Raw genomic sequence first — 23,434 nt, 5'->3', positions numbered from 1 at the left:
GGGATGCTCAAAGACTGTATGCTATAATTATGCTGATTTAGTAGCAACTTATGCAGAAAAAGAATTTTGAAGTAACTAAGTAAGTATAACATAATCTCTTTAAGTTCCAACTACAAATAAGCCACTTAGAAGTCTGCGGATGGTGGGTTTCTGAGAACTGGAAACAATTTTTGCTGGTGAGTAGTAAGGCAGTCATTCACATTTGTACATAAATGAAGGAAAGGTATCTTTTCCCAAACTTAAAACTTGCCATATTTTCCTAGGTAGTGAGAGGAAAGGGCTAAATATTCTCTCTTATTTAAAATAATTTTGAAGCTAACTTTTTTGGTGCTTTCAAAGAAGAGCTACAGAGAAAGGTTGCCTGATTGAGTCTAATGCTCCACTGAGGAAAAAGCAAATGAGCAAAGAATGCTGCACCTCTCGAAAATGGAAGTCTCAGCCAGACCCAAGGCAGCCTGAGGCAGGCCTGGGAAGTCTGTCTTGCCCTGGTATAAGGACGTGTTTCACCTAAAGGATCAGTGTGGGGCTACACTTCTGCCTGCAGTTTAACGGGGTTTTGAAAAACAGTATCAAGAATTTGTGTGGCTGGAAACGAAAACCTATTAAGAAAGGTTAACAAATTTAGGATTATTCCCTCTGGGGAAGAGAAGAGGAAATGTCTTGTCTCTAACTGTAGCTGTTAGGCAGACTCTTTTGTGTAGCATTTTACAATTTACACATTGCTTCCATATACATTGTCTCATTGTGATCATGACTAAGCTGTTTATTCAACAGGTTAGATACTAAGAAAATAATAAAAATGAGGTTTTGCATTTTAAATAAGATTTAAACACATTTTTGTTTCATGATTTTTATAAGTATAGACTTCAGATATATTAAATTTCAAAATTATTATTATGGTGTATGGCATTTTATTACATAGCACAGATGGTCTTCAATTTCAGACATGGTTGAAGATAAAGGAAGATGAGACAGAGCTGGCTGACTGGTTGTGCCCTGGTGAAGTGCCGTCTGGCCCTGGGAATGTCCACAACTCAATTTTGTTGTATATCCAGAGTTGATGCAGCTTTCAGTTCCTTCCTCATACTAAACAAACACTCAACAAGGCTGAAAGGAGTATCCCCCTCACTGTAACTAATCAAATTACTTCCTGTTTTATAAATATTCAAGGACTTTATGACACAATAGAGGGAGAGAGATAAACACATAATTTCAGTGAAGTATTGTGATCACGATCATTGGGTCTGACAAGCTGCTCAGGGGAGTCAACCCAGAGTTTCCCTGGAGCAGAATCAGAGACAATTTTATGTGAGAACTGCATGTTTTAAAAAATCATTATAATACCAGGAGATACGGATAATACCAGAGTGTGGTATTTGATTCAAATAATAACTAAAATACTTGTATTTTCTTTTGTGCAGCTTTTTAATTCATAAAATAAAAACGTCAGATTAATACATTTTAAATAAAAAATTATACATTAAGTAAAATGGAAAATTATAAAAATTTAAACATTAAATATAAATCATCAGTGTAATATCAGTTGCCGGCAGATAAAATGAATAAAGTATTACAAACAGACTAAGCTAACTACTACATGAAATAAAGAAACAGTAATTAATCATGAAAAATAGAAAATGAAATAGATGATCTTTTTTAAAAAAAGACGTTTCCGAAGTGTGTCAATTGATCATTATTAGATAGTGATTTAATCTTTGTGCGCATTTTTCCAGCTGCTGAAAAAGCTCTAATTCTACAACAGCTGGAAGAAGGCCTCATGGGTCATTAGCTAACTTCAGATGTTTTCTTTTTACTCCATCTTCAAATCTCTTCATCCATCTTCAATTCTCTTACCCCATCTCTTCTCACTACCTTTGAGACCATACTTTTAATTACTATTTTTTTCCATGGGTTGCAATCTTTTCATTGATAGCAAACTGTTGTTCTTATTCCTTCAAAAGAAAATATTTCCAGTTCTCCTTTGGCTTCTTTAGTTTCATGATGGGATCCCAAGGCAGAGAGTTTCTTGGATTCCTTTCAGTACCCATTTTCATATTCTACTTGCTCAGAAGTTCCTGGAACTCAAATAAGTATTATTCTACCAATAGGAGCTCTTCTTTTCTATTGCCATTTATACTTCCTTTTAAGAATTATGGAGACATAGAAGAATTTTATCTAAAAAAGTGAAACACAGTTTGATTAGAAATTGGAATGTGGTATAACACATAAATGATTCAAATTTCATAATTTTTTAGAATAATGGTTTTATTCCAACAAAAAATACTGGTCTTCCAGTACCTTAAGATATCATTGTATATGGAACACTAGAATTTTTAAACCAAACATTGCATTGCTAACTTAAAAGTTAAATGTAATCCACGTAATGCAAGGCAGACTTGTAGCTCAGTCCTGGCATTCAGCAACCTGAAGTAACTAAAATAGAAATTCAAATCTTTACTATACCCTCTGAAGAAACCCCCAAAGAGAAACACCTACCTAAAACTTCATAAAAATCCCCTTTCTTTATCCCTATTGCGTTGAATAGATCTTGAAGCTACTCAAAGTCTTTCTTCTTTGTTCACCCTCAAAGTTCCCAGAACCTTCAGTTGAACCCATGCAGTATGAATTCTTGTTTTCTCATTACCCTCCACCTTCCTAAATGACCATTTGTTCTTCTCCTTGTACCACTCTCCTCTTTCCCATGAAGGTCCCCTGGGTCCTCAGGTTAAAGACGGAATGGGAGGTAAGGGACTTGAGGTAGGCCCTATATTCTTTCAAGGAGCATGACTACAACGAGAAGCAGGGAGATAGGGCAGTAGCTTGAGGAAGACACAATATTGAGGGATGGATTATTTTTTTGCCTTGTTTTTAAATGTAAGAAACATTAAGATGTTTATAGGCCATGGAGAAGGGGCCAAATGGAAAGGGAGATGTTAAAAACACAGAAAAGATGGAGTAGGGTAACCCAAAGATTAGGGCTCCAGGCCTTTGCACACACTGTTCCACTCTTGCCAGAGACTCCCTTCCATTTATGCCATCTGGCCATCTACGACTTGTTCTTCAGGTCTTAATTCAGAGATTAGGTCCTACAGAAAGTCTTACAGGATCCACTTCTGTGTTTCCATAGCTACTCAAGCTCATCCTAGGATGGGCCTTGCCAGTTGTATTTAATGGCCTTGTGGACTTGTCAGATTCCCTTACTAAAGACCAGATCTAGTTAATCTTTGTAATCCCAACCTCAGGCAGAGGACTTGGTTCACACAGTAATAGGTTCTCAATTAATGTTTGCTGAATAAATGAATAAATGCTTTAAGGAGAGGGAGAGGTGGTCAAGCAACATAAAAATACGATGGAGTCTTCTTTTTCTTGAAGGAGAACATTTAAAACCATCATTTTAGTGGTCTCAGCTTAACTAAGGTAGGAACCCTTATAACTCCTTTATTATATCTGAAGGCCCAAAAAGAAAGTTTAGGGGCCAGCCTGGTGACGCAGTGGTTAAGAGCGCACGTTCTGCTTCGGTGGCCAAGGGTTCACCAGTTAGGATCCCGGGTGCAGACATGGCACCACTTGGCAAGCCATCCTGTTGTAGGCATCCATATAAAGTACATATAAAGTAGAGGAAGATGGGCACAGATGTTAGCTCAGGGCCAGTCTTCCTCAGCAAAAACAGGAGGATGGGCAGCAGACGTTAGCTCAGGGCTAATCTTCCTCAAAAAAAAAAAGTATAAAAGAAACTAAATACTCTACAATTTAAAATGACTAATTGGCTCCAAGGAGAGTGCGTTGTGGAAAGCGGCCTGTTTCAAATCTCATGTAGTCATTAATATGCCTTTCCTCTTTACAGCTTTAGATTCATTGTCCCAGAGAATTAATGTTTGTTCTGATCAATGTATTAATATAACATTTATTATCTCACAGTTCATGTGGGTCAGGAATCAGAGCATAGCTTAGCTGGGTCTTCTGGGTCAGAGTCTCTCACAAGGCTGCAGTCACGGTGTTGGCTGGGGCAGTAGTCATCTCAAAGATCAGCTGGGGAGAACGTGCTTCGTGAGCTCATTCACCAGGCTACTGGCAGGATTTAGTTTCTCATGGGACATTGGACTGAAGGTCTCAGTTCTCTGAAGTTGGCCAGAGGCCTCGCTCAGTTCCTTGCTGTGTGGGCTTCTCCAGAGGGTATCTCACAAGATGGCAGCTGGCTTCATCAAAGTGAACAAGTGAGAAAAGCCAGAGAGAAAGTGTGAGCAACATGGAAGTCAGTCTTTTATAACCTAATCTGGAAGTGACAGCCCATCATTTTTGCTGTATTCTATTTGTTAGAACCAAATCACTGGGTCCGACCCACATTCCAGGGGAAGGAACTACACAAGAGTGTGAATGTCAAGAGAGCTGATCATGAGGAGCCATTTTACAAGCTGCTTCCCATAGCAATGTGTGTGTTCATGTTTGTCACATCAGGTACAGAAATAGAGCAACAGTTGTGCAATTTACACTGATAAGTATATCAAAGTCAGAAGTCTTACACCTATCTTGGACCCACTACGAGGTGTGTCAAATCTCCCACTGCTACACACCAAAAAAAAAAAAAATCTGTGAGACTTAGCATTCCTGACTAGCCTCAAAAACCACAAGGCACGACCTCAGATTGAATGATGCAAATCTACAGAATTGCACTAACAAGGCAAGAAGAATGAATCCAGGGATTCATGCCTCTCTTGGTTTACCAAAAGGTTGGTAAGACTCTCATGGGAGAGAATTAAAGAAAGAGGCTGAAAAGAAGAAAAAGGTACTATTTTAGCCTAGTACATCAGAAAGCAGAGCTTGAAACAAAGACTTAAATATACATTCTTTATTGAGGAGTGTGAAACAGGGAGCGGGAGTGAGGGATGGGTGAGAGAGGCAGGAAAGATGGAGAACCAATGCAAAGGTGCATTGTCAAGTTGGCCACCACTTGAGTGACTGGTTGCGGGATCCATGGGACTGCCAAAGAGGCCCCCAAAATTCATCTCAGTAGCGTCAACTACTGACAGGACAGAAGGGGGGCAATATTTATCAGTTGGATCCCATCCCCATTGCTCAAAGGTTCTCCCCAAGGGCGTGAGAAATCTCCTAGGTTGCATAAGCATGAGCACCACGGTGGTTTTCCACAGTATTCTTCACCACGGAGTCAACAGATAAACCTCAGGGGGAGAGTGAGAGGCAAGCTTCATGAGCTTGACGTGAGGTATTGCCAGGTTGCACCTAGAGGAACTTGAAAGAATACGCAGACAACTGGTTGCCACAGCAGTAGTTAGAATAAAAGATAAGTGAGGCCAGGACACTCTGAAGTGGTTCACAACAGGTGTCTGACACAGGAACAAATCTGAAGGCTGGATAGCCAGTGTAGGGACTGGGGGTGACTCCACTCATGGAACTTCCTTTTTGAAGAATCTAAGTTGTTCAATATCTTAGTTTGGGAGTCTTCAAAAAGCAGAATCTGACACAAGGACTTGGATACAGAAAGTTTATTTGTGAGGTGATTCTAAAAAACACAGATGAGGAAATGGAAAAGTGAGACAGGGAACAGAGAAAAGCCAGCAAGTGTGCTTTACTGAGTGGGTTAGTAGCCAGTGGGTTTCTACTGTTAATGAGTGGGTGACTAGGGCTCAGTCCCACTAAGGATCCTCTGAGAAACAGTGTGGAACACAGTTCTGAATTGTCCCACTGGTGGTGAGGAGGCTGGGGCATGTATCCACTCGCTCCATCCCCTATTTGTTGAAGACTGCCCCTGTGGGTGTAATCCCCGTCTACACCTCTGTGTTGCACCTGCCTGTAGCAGAACAAGCTTCCGTGGGGCTGAAGAAAGCCTTCAGGCAAAGAAGAGAGACATGGGGGCTTGAGAAAGAAACCCTCAGTGTGTGGAAACCTTCATGACGAACTCAAAGGGATATGAGGCGGGATAGTAACAGCGTTTACTACAGATAGTTTTCCTCTGGATTCAGGGAGAAGCCCATTCAGTGCAGAGTTTTAGCCTTTCTTCTCCCCCATTGTAATTCCACTTTTAAAATTGGCCAATCCATCAGTAAAGAGACTCACATATATCTGCACAGTCTAACTGGCGATCCTGGGTAAACTGAAGTGATAATCTACCCAAGTGCCATCGCTTCCCTGAAGGACACTATGTCCCAGATTTCCCCAGTGACCAGCAGTACAGAGAACAGCAACACACAGCTGACTAGAGGAAAGTACAGTTGCCTAGAAGAGACACTGAGTGGGCAGCTTAAGGGAAATGTGAGACTGAGCCTTCCCCATAGTCCCTACACTGACCTCTGCAAGGGAAGGGGAGGTAGAGGCTTGGGTTTCCATTTGGTGGCAGAATATTTGATGGCTTGTGATTGGGGTTGGGGGTTGAGATCAGAAGAAAGGTCACCTACGAAAAATAAAGACAACCAGCTCTGATAGTCTAGGGGTTAAAGTTTGGCACTCTCACCGTTTCTGTGGCCTGGGTTCATTTCCGGTCCTGGAACCACACCACCCATCTGTCAGTTGCCATGCTGTGCCGGCGGCTCACACAGAAAAACGAGGGAATAAAAACAAACTACAGAATCCATATGGCAGGTAAATTAACTGTCCCTGTATAGTTCTTTTCACTTTACTGTATGTTTGATAATTTTCATAACAAAATATTGAGAAATTTATTTGAAATGTATAGGTTGTAAGAAAAAAAAATCCCTTATGTTAAATAAGAAACTGTTTATGAAATGAATAGAATAAAGTGGTACAACCTTACTAGGATTTTAAGTAAATTTAGTTTAATTCAAATCCCCCCAATTCCAAAACAGCAGTAACAAGAAAAGAATAGAAAGAGCAAAGTGTGAGGTTTTCTACAACTTCACTCTTACTTTCAAGTACCCTTCTCAAAACCTTTCCCCATTCTCTCTCAGTAGACGGACCTTGCCACTTCACAGAGAATGATACCTTCGGGCATGAAACACCCCAAATGTCCAACACTCTTTCTTATGAATTTATTTGCACGTGTCCCCTTTTAGTTTTTTCTAGTTTCAGAGGATGAGGTGTACTGCCTCCTGTTGGAGACCAACCCAGCCACCTTGTCCCAACCCTCCTTCATTCTCCAGTCTTGCTCATCAGTTCGTCCCTCTCTGCTCTTCTTTCTTCAGCTTTCTCATTACTAGTTTCCTCTCTCCAACATTTATGAAATGCTTAAGAATATATTTCTCCAAAGCATCCCTCCTTTGTCTCAGACACACAAATTACCTATTTTATGGAGATTCCTGTTTAGAAGATTCTGGGTCTTCCTTGGGTAATTTTACTCCAAGTGCTAGTCTGTGAACTGTTTGCTACTGATCAGAGATTGAGATAAGAAGCCCTCATCAAAGTGCAGTTTCATTGAGCTGGTTTTTTGTTTCTTCTTTAAGCAAGGCTTTTTCAATGAAAGAAGCAGTGTGTTCATTTACATTCTGGCACAGCCCTCTTATCTCACTATGGACTGGTAATGAACAGTTTGTGGACTGGCACCAGTCTGTGAAAAAGCTTAATTGTGGACAACACATTGAGTAACACTGATTAGAGCAACACTAAGCTAACTCTTCCAATGTCCCCACACCATCATCCTACCCCAGGCAAGTGAGGCTAGAGAGAGAATTGTCAGAATTATCGCCATTTGGTGTTCAGATTATGCTTCTAAGACATAGATCATGTGTGTCTGATTCAATTTCTGTCTAGAGCACTGTTTTTCAAACTACAGATCTCGACCCAATAAAGGGTCATGAAATCAATGTAGTTAGCCTTAACTGGCTAAATAAAATGAAATGCAATAGAAAATATCAGCATGCATTCCAAACGTTTGGTAAGAATTGTTTTCTGGAATTTTTGATTCAGTTATATTTATATATTTTTGATAGATTAGATTATTGCTCAAAAATATTCACTCCCCTCACCTCCATGGGTGGAGTATACATTTCTGACCTTGACTTAGGGCTTGCTATTGGACTTGCTTTAGCCAACGGAATGTTAGCAGATGTGACATGATCAAAGGTTTGAAGAATATTTGTGCAACTGGGGTTACTCTTCTGCTCTTCTGCCATTTCCATGAGAAAAATATGCTCAGGCTATTCTGCAAGTATCAATGATAGGATGAGAGACACATGGAGCACAGCCACTGAAGTTAAACCACCCAGACAGGATCAGCTTATTTCAGCTAACCCACAGATGCACGAGCAAGCCCTGCCAAGATCAGCCGTGCCACCCAGTTGAGTCTAGCATAGATCAGCTGACTCTAACCAACAGACAACTGAGTGAAAATAGATGTTTACTGTTGCATGTCCAAGATGGTCTGATTGTTACATTATGCAGAAATAGCTGGCTGATATGCATTTATTTATATGTATCTATATTGGGTTGACAACACAATGTATATTGCAGTGGCTTACAAAAGGTTTGAAAGCCACTGGTCTAGAAAAGCACCACATTATTCCTTGTTATTTATTTATTTATTTGGTGAGGAAGATTGTCCCTGAGCTAACATCTGTGCCAATCTTCTTCTATTTTGTATGTAGGACTCTGCCACAGCATGGCTTGATAAGCAGTCTGTAGGTCCCTGCCCAGGATCTGGGACTGTGAACCCCAGGCCACCGAAATGGAACACATGAACTTAACGGCTACACCACTGGGCTGGCCCGTATTCCTTGTAATTTAAAGAGTCTTAAAGGAAGTTCCTGTCTAGGAGTGGCTACTTGCAATAATAGAGAATGAAGGTAAACAGAGAAAACATAGAGCTGAGAAATGAGAAATGAGGTGCGTTTGTGTGTGTATGAGAGAGAGAGAGAGAGAGACTTAACAGCAACAAGCCTCTATTTTATACCCTGAGGTCCCCGAAATTGACTGTTTCCTGTAGCTTTTTGATTCTTTGAGCTATCCCAGTGTCTTCCAATAAATCTTCTGCTTTTCTTAATCTATTTCAAGATAGGTTTCTGTCACTTGCAACTTAAGTGGCAAGTCCTTACTAACACAATATTATATATAAACAGTATTAAGCCCTGATTTTCCCACTGGCATATATTCATTCAGTTTATAATCCATGTCCTGGCAGTATTCCTAGCTTAAACAGCATATAAAATTAAAAATTGGAAACATAGGTAGGAATTTTTTTCCACAAATTAGTTCAACTTAATACTTTCCTATCACACCCATTTCTCTTACATCTCAATCTATAAAATGTTGCTTCACAGAGGTTTCAAGTATCTTATGATTAAAAAGTCTTATTTTCAAAATGCAATCCATGGCTCATAAGTAATGAGAGGTAATAAGTTCTCCAATAATTCTCCTGTCTCAATGACTCCCATTATTATTAATTGTATACTTACCATGTTTTTGGTACACCATCTAAGAGGGCTGCCCACTGGGTGAGGGTGACAGTAGTAAGAGCTGTGGGGTGAGTCACTGACAGTACAGGCTGAGGGACAGGAGAAGGGGTAAAGCCCTTCTGAAGACCAACGAAAGCACCCAAAGCACTTGGGTCTGCCATAACCAGTGAGTGTTAAACAGAGAAGCAGCAGCAACAACAGAATGAAGGCTACCGCCTGCTGTGAAGAGAGAATTAAGAAGACAGTCTGCCTCTCTTCTTCTTCCTCCTTGGACCCACTCAAAGTGCTGGGGGAAAAGCCGGGGAAGGGTCTCATACCCATGCAAGCCCTGAGAGCCACAAATCTGGCCTGTGCTAAACAGAACGGCATTATTCTGATAACCAAAAATAATGGAATTAGATCTAGATGTAGCTAAGAGGCCCTGTATCTAGGGGGAAAGGGGGCTAAACATAGCACAGTTGGTAACGGCTACTTTTTAAAATCCTATTTATATCCTACTAAATTGAGATTTTCCAGGGAATCCGTTTCTTTGTATTATTATCTCTAGGAATATTTCTAAATAAGGGACCACTGTATACATTCAGGGTGCCATCTCCTTGGTCAGTTCTGGAGAAGCTCTTTGATTTTTTTTTTTTGAGGAAGATTAGCCCCGAGCTAACATCTGCCACCAGTCCTCCTCTTTTTTGCTGAGGAAGACTGGCCCTGAGCTAACATCCGTGCCCATCTTCCTCTACTTTATATGTGGGACGCCTACCACAGCATGGCTTGCCAAGTGGTGCCATGTCTGCACCCGAGATCTGAACCGGTGAACCCTGGGCCACTGAAGTGGAACGTGTGCACTTAACCGCTGCACCACCGGGCCAGCCCCTCTTTGATTTTATTTCTAATCTTTACATTTAATAGAAGTAATTAACATCTGAACAGTTGCTGTGTGCCAGTGACTGTATTTTGGCATTAAGTGTCAAATTTATAGATTATTCTACATGTTACACTTAGATTACTATCTCCAATCTCCAAGAAAATATTTTAGGAGCCCCTAATCTCATGCGCAACATTTTCCTGAAACATTTTCAAGTTACTTTCTAAAATCATGTCCACAAATCAATGTAATGTTAGTTTGTTTCCACTTCAGAGGTTGACATATCTAATCTTATTCTCAAATCTTCAGATTACCTCATTATTTGAATCCCAGAATTCCCTGTAGACTGATTTTAATGAATGCGTTCTTTAAACGCCTTTTAAAACAGAAAAAAAATAATTTGTGAATTCTATTTTATAATTTGAGAAATTGAGGGAAAAAGAAGTGAATGAGTTAGTAAAGGACACTGTTTCAGGGGCAGAGTTAAGATGGAAACGAAAGTTTTCACTGTCTCGTCTTTTTCTTTAGCCAAATAAATCATTATTCAATCATATTTTTATGATTTATAAATTTAGCAAAACTGTTTAAACCACCTGCCTGCTTTTAGAAGACTGTATATACATTCGAATATAATTCTCCCAGACAAAGTCTGTATTATTTTAAGACAGAGAGATTTCATAAACAATTCCAGGACTTAAAAAAAAACTTCTAGAAAATGTTCTTTACTTCTAACTGCAGAATTCATTCATTAAACAAACTCAAATTCAGTTTATCATAGGTGCAAATGCTGGGTAAGAAAATTAGAATTCAAAAAGTTCTCAAAAGGTTCACATAAGCTAAAACAAGCCAAGTGAAATTAAACGGCAATACATTTATACTCGCTTACTCAAGATGGGGAAAACAGGAAAATAAAAACCCTACTGGAGTCTAAGCGGGGAAAGACCAGGCTAAATAATAACAGATGTAAAAAATACCCAGAGGATGCAGTTAACTCCAGATTTAGTAACCACGTGCAGTTGTTGCCAAGAAAGCTAATTTTAGGATGGATTAATAAAAACATGGTGCAAAGAAAAGGGGCCAAAATATTTCCAATTGATTTTGCACCAATTAGATTTCACAGAGTTGGAGAGGCGTGTCTTGAGTACAAATTAGAGCATATTTATAGGACAATTAAAAAGGTGAAGGATATGAAGACAATATCAGTGAAGACTTGGCAACAGGAATAATGATGTTTAGTCTGAAAAAGAAGCTGAAGAGGGACATGATTGCTGTTTTCAAATAAAGAGCCAGTGTGACAGAGATTGCTGGGTGCCTTTTAGTCCTCATTTCCTCCTACGGAACCCTGACTTTTAGCTGAGCACTTTGATATTTCCCAGCCTCCTTTGAGGTTAGTGGGCCATGTGACTCAGTTCTGGACATTGATGTATCAGCATAAACAGTATGCGGTACTTCCAGAAAGTCTCCTTAAAGAGAAGAGGTGTGCCCTTCTGCCTTTCTTCCTGCCCTGCTGCATGGAGTGTGATCATGAGGACAGGCACTCTAGCAGCCATCTTGGATCACAAGGGCAAAAGTGACACTCTAGGAATGGTGGAGGGGTGAGATAGAAGGAGCCGGAATCCCCAACAATTTCATTGCAGTTGTCATTTCAGCCCAGGACTGCCCACTTACGGATATCTTTTACATGAAAAGAAAGAAATTTTCATTTTGTTCAAGACACTGTTATTTGGGGTTTCTCATATGTCGCTGAACTTTGGATACAAAAAAACAAGTGAGAGATATTTTCTAAGACTTAGACACCTTAAAAAAAATGACATGATCTACTTTGTGATGGAGAGTTACCTCTCTCTCTGTTTAAATGGAGGTTGTAAGATTACCTTTAGAAATAATAAATATTCTAGGAGGTGAAGAAAAAGGAGGTTACCAGATCTCTAAACGTCCTTTTAGCTCTTAAGATTATATGATTTTCCCCTCCTTAGGGATCAGTGGCTCTAAAAAACAAAAACAAAAATACAAAGCTCCTCCCTATTGATAAACACGTTTGAGCTGTCACCACCAGATTGGGCCTAACACGAGCGGCTCAATGCTGGGCAGTCTCCTGGCCACGCTGCACAGCATGGCCTGACTCCATTTTGGAGTTAAACTTATTCTGAGACAGTCACTTCAAAGTAATAATGAAGGAGAACCAAAGAGCAAATCAATAAACTCTTCAGCAAACTTGGTGTTACAAAGAAAATCATTATGAGCCTGGTGAACATGAATCAAACCTCTGTTGAGGTCCTTCCTGTGTGCCCTAGTGTAGCTGGTGAGTCAAGCTGCAGTCCAGTTACTGCCCCGCTTAAAATCTTTTTCTTTTGTAGAATGAGGATAATACCCCATCCTCTTTCCATCTTTCCTCTTCCATTCTACTTTCTAACTTCTACTAGCTAGAACTTTACTTATACATTATTTTAATATTATTTTGTTTTTTAAACTATAATTATCTGCTTTATGCCTATCGATTCTTTAAACATTTAATTTGTCGAAATAGTAATACATACATATGGCAAAAAGAGTCCAACTGTGCAACGGAATACAGAGGAAGATAAAGTCTCCCTTCCTTCTTAGACTCTGACACCTCCCCCTCAAGAGGTAAACAGTTTTATGTACTTTTTCAGAAATATTCTGAGCATGTATAGGTAGCTATGTTATTTCCACGTGTGTATGTTACAAAGGAAATACCTATATACTACTGTAGTCTGAATGTTTGTGTCTCCCCCAATCCACATGTTGAAATGCTGACTCCCAAAGGTGATGGCATAGTAAGTGGGACTTTGGGAAGCACTTAAGTCAGGAGGGTGGAATCTCTTGTGTAGACCCCTCTGATCCTTTTCCATTATCTATAGAGTAAATATTTAAGCCTTTGAATGTTATAAAGGGCTCTATGTGGTTCAGCCCTTGCCTACCTCTCCAGCCTCATTTTGAGTTCACTTCATGCTCCAGGAATGCTAAACAATTCATAGTTCCCTGACATGATATAATGATTCAAGATTCTTTGCATTTTCCATACTATTTTCTGTACATGGAATGCTCAATATTTCCCTTTATAATTAGTGCCTTTTATATCCTAAGACGTATTTGACCACCCAAAGTTATAAAGATAATAAACTACTATCCAGGTATTTTCTAGAAGCAGTAGAAGCTCTATTTTTTTATCTTTTACATTTAGGTCCACAATCTATTTAGAATTAATTTTTTTTTTTTTAGCAGGGGTAGGCATCAAGGTTCCCTTTTGTCCCCATGGATATTCAGTTGACGCAGTACCATTTATTGAAATGTCCATTTTTTTCTCCACATTACTACAGTTACCTTTGCATAAATAAAATGTTCACAGAAGCATCTTTTTAGTAACTCTACTCAGTTCCATTGTTCTACTTTCTAGTACCCAGTAGTGTGAAGCCTCCAACTTTGCTCTTCTTTGATCATCTTGGCTGTTCTTGACCTTTTGAATTTCCACACAAGTTTTAGAATCAGCTTGTTAATTTACACACACACACACACACACACACACACACACAACCTGCTGGGATTCTAACTGGGATTAGACTAAATCTACGGGTCAATTTGGAGAGAACTAACATTTTTACAATAATATTGAGTCTTCCAAGCCAGGACATAGTATATCTGTCCATCTCCTTGGCTCTTCTCTAAATGCTCTAAAAATATAATTTTCAGTATAGAGTTCTTACACATCTTTCATTATGATTTATTCATAGGGGCAATGGGCTGGATGGTGCCCCAAAGATATCAGGGCCTACTCCCTGGAACGTGTAAATGCTACCTTTGAAAAAAGGGTCTTTGTAGAGGTGATTAAGTTAAGGCTCTCAAGAAGAGAAGATAATCCTGGATTATCTAGGTGGGCCCTGAATGCTGGCAGTGTCTTTAGATGATAGAGGCAGAGGGAAATTCGAGATACATACAGAGGAGAGGGCGCTGTGAAGATGGAGGCAGATACTGGAGTGACGTGGCTTCAAGCCAAGGAATGCGAGGAATGCCAGCAGACACCAGGAACCGGAAAAAGCAAGGAGCAGACTCTCCTGTGGAGCCTCTGGAAGGAGTACAGCCCTGCTGACATCTTGATTTTGGACTTCCGGTCTCCAGAACTGTGAGAGAATAAATTTATTTTAAGACATCGAGTTTGTTTTAATTTGTTATATCAGTCATAGGAAATCAATACACTAGATATTTGATATTTTTGATGCATTTGTATACGGTATCACTTTTATAAAAATTCCTTTTGTTTAGCACTAGTATATAAACATAATTCATCTTTATATACTGACTGTATCCAGCAACTTGCTAAATTCACTTAATACTACAAGCTTATAGATTATTATAATTTTATATATAGACCATCATACTTTCTAATACAGATTCACATATTTCTTTCCAATTCTTATACATTTTTTCCCTTGCCTTTTTGCAATCCTTAGGATGTCCAGTACAATAGTGAAATATATCCTCTTATACCTTTTGATTTTGGAACTATGAAAATGTATTGTCTGTTCCAAATTTAAAATACAATGAAACACAACAGTAAAAGAAAAATGAAATACAATGAAATACAATGAAATACAACAGTAAAAGAAAAAACAATTAAATACAGTAAAAAAGTAAGCAAACAAAATAACCAAAGGCCTTTTCTTAAATCCTTCTTGCAACTCTGTATCATTGGACATTGTTTATTAATCCTTTCTTAAAGCTTTCTTCTTCTTTGCCCAGCTGCTGCTTCTCTTCCTCCAACCCCTTATAGATAGTCATTCTCAAGTTTTCCTTAGCTTTTCTTTTTCTTTACTGTCCCTGTTAACTTTTGGGAAATCATTTTAAGGCCCATTTTATTCTTCAGAACAGGCCAGCTTCAGTCACTTTCCTTTTTTTCAGGGGCAAAACAGAAACTTCCTTTCTTTTTGTAAAGTGCCATAACCCACCCGGTCCCTGAGGTTCTTCTCCCGAGTGCAATGCAGCCTGCCCTGCTCTGCCTTCTCTGTATTTAAGAAAAGTGTGGGATCTTTTCACTTTATGGGTTTTATTAATAAATAGAAATAAGTTACAAAAGTCCCCAAATCGTCACAATATTTTGGTCCTTGATCTATGTGCAGAAATTCCTTTCTGTAGAAAAGCAGCTGGAAGGTGTTGCAAAGCTGGGGTGTTACAAAGTTGGCTGGCCAAGAGGCCTCAGTGACATTTATCTTTGGGAATTCACTCAGTTCAGGGTCTGGCCTTTTTGTTACAGGACCAGAGATGCTGAATCATGTTCACCGGAAGCTTATGCCTACCAACCAAAATACCAACAAATTAATTTACAATGAAAAATATTACTGTCAAGAGAAATGACTATTCATTTCACTTGGTCAGGACGTTCTCTCCTTGTAGAAAAACTATGTAGGAATTAAAATAATATTCAGAACTGTATCTGTGGAGAAAAGAAATAAAAGTTTTAATTGTACGATTCAAATCTTTAATGGAATCTTAGCAAGCGTTGATAAAGAGATGAAGCTATCTCCACTGCCAGAACCAGATCGGTTTTGTACCTGCCCAGGAGACTTTCCCCAGTAGACAAGCACCTGCCAAATATTTACTTCCCAGGCTTTTCTTGGCTCAATTCCTGATTGAGACATTCCTGCTTTAGGTATGTTATTTCATGCAGTGGAGCCTTGCTCTGGTCGGAGAGACTGATTTGATCCACTCTGCATTGACCTATCATAGGATTCTTGCAGGGCAATCTTTATTTTTAATCGTTTGGAAAATACCTTGCCGTTGACCCTAAATACTGCTCTGCATACACCTGCATACTAAATGCTCACCATAAGTCTGCATTTCTACTTCCTCCTGAGTAAAAAAGAAAGAAAATCATCAACAGCCCCCAATGCCAGGCAGCCTGGCACATAGCAGAAGTCCTCAAATCAGCAGAAGTCCTCAAATCTGGTGAACGAAAAACGCAGTTCCCTATTCCTTCAGCCTAACGCGATTCAGAAAAGCATTACAGAGCACATCTCCTGCCAGGCTGGAAACCCTGCCAGAATGCAGCTCTCGCTGCACCTTTCCTTGAGGACTCCGCCCTCTCTACAGCTCTGCTCGCAGCCGTGACCACAGGTCAGAGAGGACTGAGTTGGTGCCAAGTGGGCAAGGACCCCCGTCCTAATTCTATTTCACCGTTGACAGCACCCACTCCCTAACAAAATAGCAAAAACGAAAAAAAAAAAAAAGAAAAAATCATGATAGGAAAACGGGGAAGAAGGGTTAAAAAAAACCTTTTAGCAAAACCTTTCAGCTGCATTGCCCAGCACCGGAAACTCGTTTTGGCACCCTGTCTCCCTAGGGCATCAAGCCCCGGTTCACAGATTCCGAAACAGACAGTGCAGCGTCCGGATACTGATGCCCGAGTCTCTTCTCCGGCCGGCTGGGCCTCGGCACCCGAAAGCCGCCCTGCTACCCTGCCCGCCTCCGCGGAGGCGCCCTGAAGCCCAGCAGCCGGCCTGCCGCAGCGTCCGGACACGACAACGCTCCGACCGAAGCTGGCCGGACCGCCCGGCCCCGCAACCCCCTCGGAGAGAGGGGGGCCGCTCCGCGGACTCGGGCGCTCGGGTCGCGCCGGCCCTTTTTCAGGCTGGCTGCGTTCCTTCCGCCCTGAGAGGGCAAAGAGTCCCGCGCCCTCGCCAGCGCCTCCGTCCGCGTTCCAGAGCGCCCCCTAGGAAGGAAGCCCGAGAGGCGGCCGCGCCTCTGCGGCGATTTTATTAGCGCTCGGTTGGGGTTGCCCGAGCTGCCGGCGAGCCGGGCTTCCCCGCCCCTCCCCCCTCCCCCCTCGCCCTCCCCCGCCCGCCCGCCGGCCGGAACCTCCCTGCGGGGCGGAGTGATACCGGCGGCGGCGTAGAGCGCGGCGCGGCCGAGAGGGGCGCCCGGGACTGCGCGGGGCGGGCGGCGGGAGGAGGGGAGAGAGGCGGGGCCGGGGCGGGTTGTTGTGAGGCGACTGCGCTACTGCCGGACCGGGGCGGTTATGGCGGCTCCATATTAACACCCTCCTCCTCCTCCGCCGCCACCGCCGTCTCCTCCTCCTCCTCCCTTCCCTCCCGCCCGCACTCGTAAGCCATCTCCCCCTTCACCCTGACGCCTACCTCTTCCCCTCACCTTTCCCCCTCCCCTCTTCTACCATGCCCGGCATGATGGAGAAAGGGCCCGAGTTACTGGGGAAGAACCGATCGGCCAACGGCAGCGCCAAGAGCCCGGCGGGCGGCGGTGGCAGCGGCGCCTCTTCCACCAACGGCGGGCTGCACTACTCGGAGCCCGAGAGCGGCTGCAGCAGCGACGACGAGCACGGTGGTAGCCTCGAACTCCTCCCCGCCAGCCCGCCTGCCCCCCTCCCTCCTCCCCTCCCCTCCCCCAGCCCCCTCCCCTCGCCGCGCTCCCGCCCTCCCTCCCCTCGGAGCCCGGGCGCTGCGGTAGCCTCGAACTCCCGGTGCAGTGCAGCAGCACCCCCCGCGACCCCCGTCCCTCCGCCCTCGACCAATCCTCCGCCCTCGCCCCCCCCCCCGCTCCCCGCCCCCATCCGCTGCCATCTCCCGGAGTGCCCGGAGTTAATATCTTCCCATCCACCCGCCGCTTCTTTCCTCCTCCCAGCAATTTTTATTTTTTATTAAGTGTCTCTTCCTTTTTCTTTTTCTTTTCTTTCTTCTTTTTTCCTTTCCTTTTTTTGGCATTGCTTTGCAGATGTTGGGATGAGAGTCGGAGCTGAATACCAAGCTCGGATCCCTGAATTTGATCCAGGTAAAATCCTGTCTCCCCTTAAGTAAAATCCTGTCTCCCCTTTTCTGGGGTTGGTTTAGGGTGGAAGGGGTAGAGAGCGGGCGGGCAGGCGGGGTAGGGGTCCGGGTGTGCGGTTGGGAGGGGATGCGGGGCAGGGATGGGCAGGCATCTCTGGCGGGGAGGCTGTCAGGCTTGGCAGGGATGTGACACAGGGCGTGTGGGCAGATGTGTGCATTGCAAGGTTAACATGGTTCCTTCGGAGGCCACTTGCCCGCTGGTGGCATCGCCCTTCTGCCCCTTGAGCCCGAGGCGAGGTCGGGGGGAGCAGAGGGAGATGGCTCTCGGCGGATTCGGGGGTCCGGGGCCGAGGGCTGGAGGAGAGGGCGTGCGGGCTGTGTGTGGAAGAACCCTGCAAATGTCAGTTGCCACACCGCCCGCCCCGGGGAGCGGAGGGCCGCGCTCCGCAAGGGCGGCGGATGCCCGGGCTGCTGTCACCGGCCAAAGCCGAGGGCGAGACCTGCCCGACCTGCGCGCACACGGGATTTTCTCTTTTCTTTCTTTTTGGCTAGGTGGTGTAGCTTTGGTCGCGACAGCTCTGCGGGGTGTAGGAGCTGCAGAAAGGGATGGGAGAAGGGGGTGGGGAGAAGCCAGAGGCACACCTCGCTCTCGAGCCAGCCCTAGGAAGTCAGACCACAGGACAGTGGTTGCAGCTGCCAAGGAGACATTTTCTCCCCGAGCAGCCAGGTTCCAGCGTCCTCTGCCAACCCAGCTTGCGGGCTCCCTGTCTACTTTTCTCCAAACAGGCTCCCTGGCGGTCACGGGATTTCAGCCTGGACGGGGATTGGGCGAGAGTTACGCATATGGAGGCGCCCTTGCTGGAGCCTCTTGGAGTGGAGCGTGTTTCCTTCTCCTTACCCCACCCCAGACCTTCAGTTCAGGCTTTGGACAGACTTTGAAGGGGCTTTTTATTGTTTTCTTACAGTTGGTCAGTTTTTTGCCCATTGCTCGCTGATAACGTTGTGTCTGTGTCGGACTCTGGAATTCTGTATTAGGTATTAATAGGGCTTACTTGTATTTTCTTGGGAGAAATAGCATGTTTATTTGATTATAGGGTATATAGATGGGTATTTTCATTCCTCCTTTGCCCATTAGTGCAATGCAAAATGATATTTACCAACCATTTAAAGAGTTTTAGGTAGCATCTCCTCCTGTCCCCAGGGACAGGATAAAATAAGGAGTGCTAAAAGGATTGTCAGTGCAGGCTGTTTTTCAGTAGGTAAAGCAACGATACAAGAGTGCTCACTAGATCAGGGTTGCCTTCCAAATGACAAGGCTGTTACTCCATTTTATTCAAAAGCTATCAGTGTGTGTACTCTTGGGCTTCAAGTAATTTTAAATGTTTTGTGAAACTGATGTTCTTTATTGATGTAGCTAGTAGGGGAATGGCATGTTGAGTTTACTGTGCTGCCTCAGGTTTTAGCTTGACATTTGGAAAGAGCATACATTGGCTTAAGATAGACTGAATTCAGTTCCCAGCTCTTTGATTTTTTTGCTCTGAGCAAGTCACTGGCCTTCCCTGAGCCTCGGTTTCCCTTGCTGTAAAATGGAAATGAAAAATATTTCATGGAATTCTTGCCAGGATTACATGACTGGGCATATGGCAGTTATTCAGTAAAGATTAAAGTTCATAATTATGAAGAATGATTCTGCATACCTTTATACCTGATTTGGGGCTTTCATAGGTGCTCTGCTTTTTTGGGAATTGATAAACTTGTTTCCAAATTAGAACTCTTCCAGCCACAATTATTTTATAAGTGAATAAACATACCCATCTTTTTGTGCCATTAGGGAGGTTTGTATTTCATAGACGCCTATAAGCAGATTGATTAGGAGTCTTGTGTTTAAGAGCCAGTCTTCATGCTGGAACAAATTTACATGTGTCGTGGCCTGATCACTGGAAAGCATTTTTTGTTTCATGATAGACTAAATACTGGAACAAATTTCAAATTTTGAAAAATAATTCATTAAAAGTGCAAAATACTATTTAGGTAGTTTCACATGGCCACTATTTGGATTATCCAGTTTGCTCTCAATCATCATATTTTGCTTATTTTGAACCAAAGTAGAATATTTGTGGGGAAAAAAGAATCACTGAAATACTATTTTTTCAAGTCATATTTTCAATTTACTCAGACTGTAATTGATACTCTTTATTAGAATAAAGATAAATGTCACATTCTTTAAATTCATCTGTTTATTTTCTCCTTAATAATCGTATGCAGAAGAATACTGAACCTAAGGACACAGCCAAAACCAGTTACCATTTAAACTTAGGTGGGCTTTTCTATAGCTATTATAGACAAACCTTGTCAAGCAAATGTAGATTATCAATTGTTAGACACTTTTTTTTTTGAGGAAGATTAGCCCTGAGCTAACATCTGTCACCAGTCCTCCTCTTTTTGCTGAGGAAGACTGGCCCTGAGGTAACAGCTGTGCCCATCTTCCAATACTTTATATGTGAGATGCCTGCCACAGCATGGCTTGACAGCTGGTGTGTAGGTCCACACCTGGGATCCGAACCGGCGAACCCTGGGCCGCCGAAGTGGAACCTGCAGACTTAACTGCACCACTGGGCCAGCCCCATTAGACACTTTTTAGAAGGAAATATTGAGCCTCTATGCCGTTCAACATAGTACCACTGCTCTGTTTTATTCTAAGTATTGTATTGTTGTGTGACGTCACCTTAATTCATTATAACTGGATGAGAATGTAAATATATTTCCTTGGAAAAAATAAAAGAGGAAAAGAGATATTTATTATTTAACGATAGAAATTGAGAAATGGTCAGCTCCTCTCTCTCTTTCTCTTTCTCATACCATTATCGTTAGTCTCATAAACCTATCTATCCATCTTCAATCTGTCTTCATGGAGATTGTTCACCCATAGCCGTCCAAGTCATTTGAAAGAAAAATTTTAGGTGCCACGATTATTATGATCCGAGTGTAGGAAAATTGAGAGAGGATTTTTTTGTGGAGGATATTTTTATTGGAGATGATAGTGATAGAAATTAAGGACATAAAGAATGAATTATCGAAATGAGTATTTTAGAAAATGTGAGTAGAATTGAGATTTAAGTTGGAATTACTGAAGTTAGGAGATTAGGAACAGTTTATGCTAATTAATGGATCGTTGCTAAGAATGGCTTTATAAAAATATGCTAACTGGATTTCTGATTATTCCTTTAGATGCCTTTTTTTCTCTTGATTCTTTACAAGGTCTTCCCAACTTTTATTTAGTGCCTATTGACCATGCTTACATCAGGAGGAACAGTTTTGTGTGGCGATTGAGTATCTCACCGTTTATCATGTGCCTTTTAGCTAATAAGGCATAGTGACCTGACGTATCCAGGCCTTAGTTTTCTCATTTGTAAATGGGAGATAATGTTAACTTTATCACAAGATTAAGTGAAAATTAATGTATATAAAGCAGTGGTCTTCAAAATATTTTGCTTGCATTCCCATAAAAGAATTTTGAAAAAGATTCTTTCACGTATTTTTAAGTTGAAATCTGCTATTTGTCACTGGGTTTAAATAGTTGAAAAATGTAATCTCCAGTGTATTTGAAATATTGACACTTTGAAATAAAGCTATTATATTCTCATTTTAAATGCATCCATTTAAATATAAATACTATAATATTGTGATAGTATTTATTTTATGAAATATGTGAACAGACTCCTAACAGTCTGAAAGTTTACATTGTTCCTTTTTGTCTTTGAAATCATTTCCATGCATGCATTTTCCCCACAGAATTCTATAATATATTTTTGTGCGTAGAAGTGCTTTATTGATCATCTCTCCAATTTCTCTACTACTGTAATATGTATTCTTATAAACACAAGTGTTCTAAGTGTTTAAATCTTTTCTGGCTTGAGTTATTACAATTAATGCATAATTGATTAAAATGATAATAGTCATGGTGCCTTGAGGAAAGGAGGGTTTTGCTGATACCCTTTGTTTGGCACTATAGAGGTTTTAAAATTTTGGGCAACGTACTCTTGTAAGATTTGGGGTGGGTGAGAGACCTGCCTTTTTTTTTAAAGCAAGAGAAGGTCATCTGTGAAGAAGGAGGTCAGAAGTAGAGAGAGCACAGAGCTTAGACTGCAGGTGAGTTCTCAGGCAGATCATCTTGGGAAAGAGAATATGGGGAAACTGAAGGTCTGAAAATTGATTCCCATAGAACTTATTCATGCTTATGTACCCCTTGGAAAGTCTTTGTTTACCCGAGTTTGAAGTTGGTGAATTAAGTATGTAATTCAGAGCCCAGTTTATAAATAGTAGAATTCTAAAAAAATATTTGGAGCGTCTTAAGATTCTCTGTATTTAAGTTCCTTATTTAGAATATTTGTTCCATGATTTCCATCAAAGTCCTTATTTTAAATGTCTTAAAGGAAATCTAAAAAGTAATAGGTTTTTATTTTTGTACTTATTTTGTACTTATTTTGAAATTTCTACAGCTATTGCTATTGTAGAAATCCTAGCTTATCGAAATTATACTTTTGTGGTTTAGTTGTTGGTTTTCCCCAATTGGTATCATAAATGTCCTTCACCAACTCCAGTTAAGAGATCTAAGATTTCAAAGGGATTAAACTTTTAAGCGTTTCATTTAATACTTTAAAAAACTGTTACAATTTTATTTTTAGAACCGTCATGCTACTATAGTCTTCTAAAATTGTGGTAGCTTGCTATCTAGGTTTTGGTTGGTTGGTTGGTTTTTTAATCCATTCAGAAGATAGGATATTTCTAAACCTTTATTATTTTGTTGGTAAGTCAAGTTTGATTCTCAGTAAGAATTATTTCTGAATATCAAACAGTTTTAAGGTATAATTTTAAATATTAGATAGAAGCAAAAAAAAACCACATTGGGTTTATGTCCTTTAAATATTTTAGTCCATTTCTACTTTTTTAATGGAAAGGGTAAAACTTTTTTGGATTCAAAGCATCCTGAGGGGTAAATTGTTTTCAGTAATACCAGTTACTTTTTCCTGTTATTTTATAGGAGAGTAATCAGGTCTGAGAAAATAGAAACACGAAAAGGTCATTTCAGCTATTCAGTCTCATATTCAAGGGGTTGGTGAGAGAGGACATCAGCCATTTGAGTTAGAGCCCCGTGAGGTTTTATTCATTTATATTTTTATTTCATTGATAGGGTGAGAAGAAGCCTTTCCAGAGTAGAGAAAGAAGGAAACTTAAGAAAGAACTCTTTGATAAGCATATACTAGTAATGATAATGTCTTACATAGTGCTTACCATATGTCAGGTACTTTACATATATTAATTCATTTAGTTTTTGAACAACTCTGTGAAGTAGGTTTTCTCATCATCCCTATTTTTGAAGATGAGTTAAACTGAGGCACAGACAGATGAAGTAAATTTGCGCA

The 23,434-nt window shown here is 41.3% G+C and overlaps 2 protein-coding genes and 1 long non-coding RNA gene across 7 annotated transcripts in view; 1 reads left to right on the top strand and 2 right to left on the bottom strand.

The window, feature by feature from the left end:
* LOC139078852 (collagen alpha-2(I) chain-like) overlaps positions 1-17,342 on the bottom strand; it is a 40,309-nt gene extending 22,967 nt beyond the window's left edge. The window contains exons 1-3 of the mRNA XM_070590980.1: positions 17,268-17,342; positions 16,519-16,942; positions 14,175-14,357 (exon numbers count right to left, since the gene is read on the bottom strand). Of these exons, the coding sequence (XP_070447081.1) occupies positions 14,175-14,357; positions 16,519-16,942; positions 17,268-17,342 (682 nt within the window). The remainder of the gene's footprint in view (positions 1-14,174; positions 14,358-16,518; positions 16,943-17,267) is intronic.
* On the bottom strand, positions 1,407-9,578 carry LOC139078928 (uncharacterized). 2 transcript variants are annotated; one of them, XR_011532119.1, is made up of 3 exons: positions 6,467-9,578; positions 3,917-4,196; positions 1,407-2,175 (listed from the first exon to the last, which is right to left on the bottom strand). It is a non-coding gene; the product is annotated as an uncharacterized lncRNA (long non-coding RNA). The 2 variants fall into 2 exon arrangements; XR_011532120.1 differs by having other exon boundaries at positions 3,917-4,192; positions 6,467-6,644.
* RCOR3 (REST corepressor 3) overlaps positions 17,134-23,434 on the top strand; it is a 45,334-nt gene continuing 39,033 nt past the window's right edge. Inside the window, exons 1-2 of one of the 4 annotated variants that reach the window (XM_070591251.1) lie at positions 17,134-17,568; positions 17,959-18,015. In XM_070591251.1, the coding sequence (XP_070447352.1) occupies positions 17,403-17,568; positions 17,959-18,015 (223 nt within the window). In that variant the 5' untranslated portion in view covers positions 17,134-17,402. Of the gene's footprint in view, positions 17,572-17,958; positions 18,016-22,107; positions 22,161-23,434 lie in introns of those variants that run through there. The other 3 variants (XM_070591254.1, XM_070591252.1, XM_070591253.1) reach the window with 3 other exon arrangements.

This window comes from Equus przewalskii, chromosome 23 (assembly GCF_037783145.1).
Source record: "Equus przewalskii isolate Varuska chromosome 23, EquPr2, whole genome shotgun sequence".
NCBI classification, from domain to species: Eukaryota; Metazoa; Chordata; class Mammalia; order Perissodactyla; family Equidae; genus Equus; species Equus przewalskii.
The sequence above is the reverse complement of the archived record's forward strand: the minus strand, read 5'-3'. Positions and strand labels throughout refer to the sequence as shown.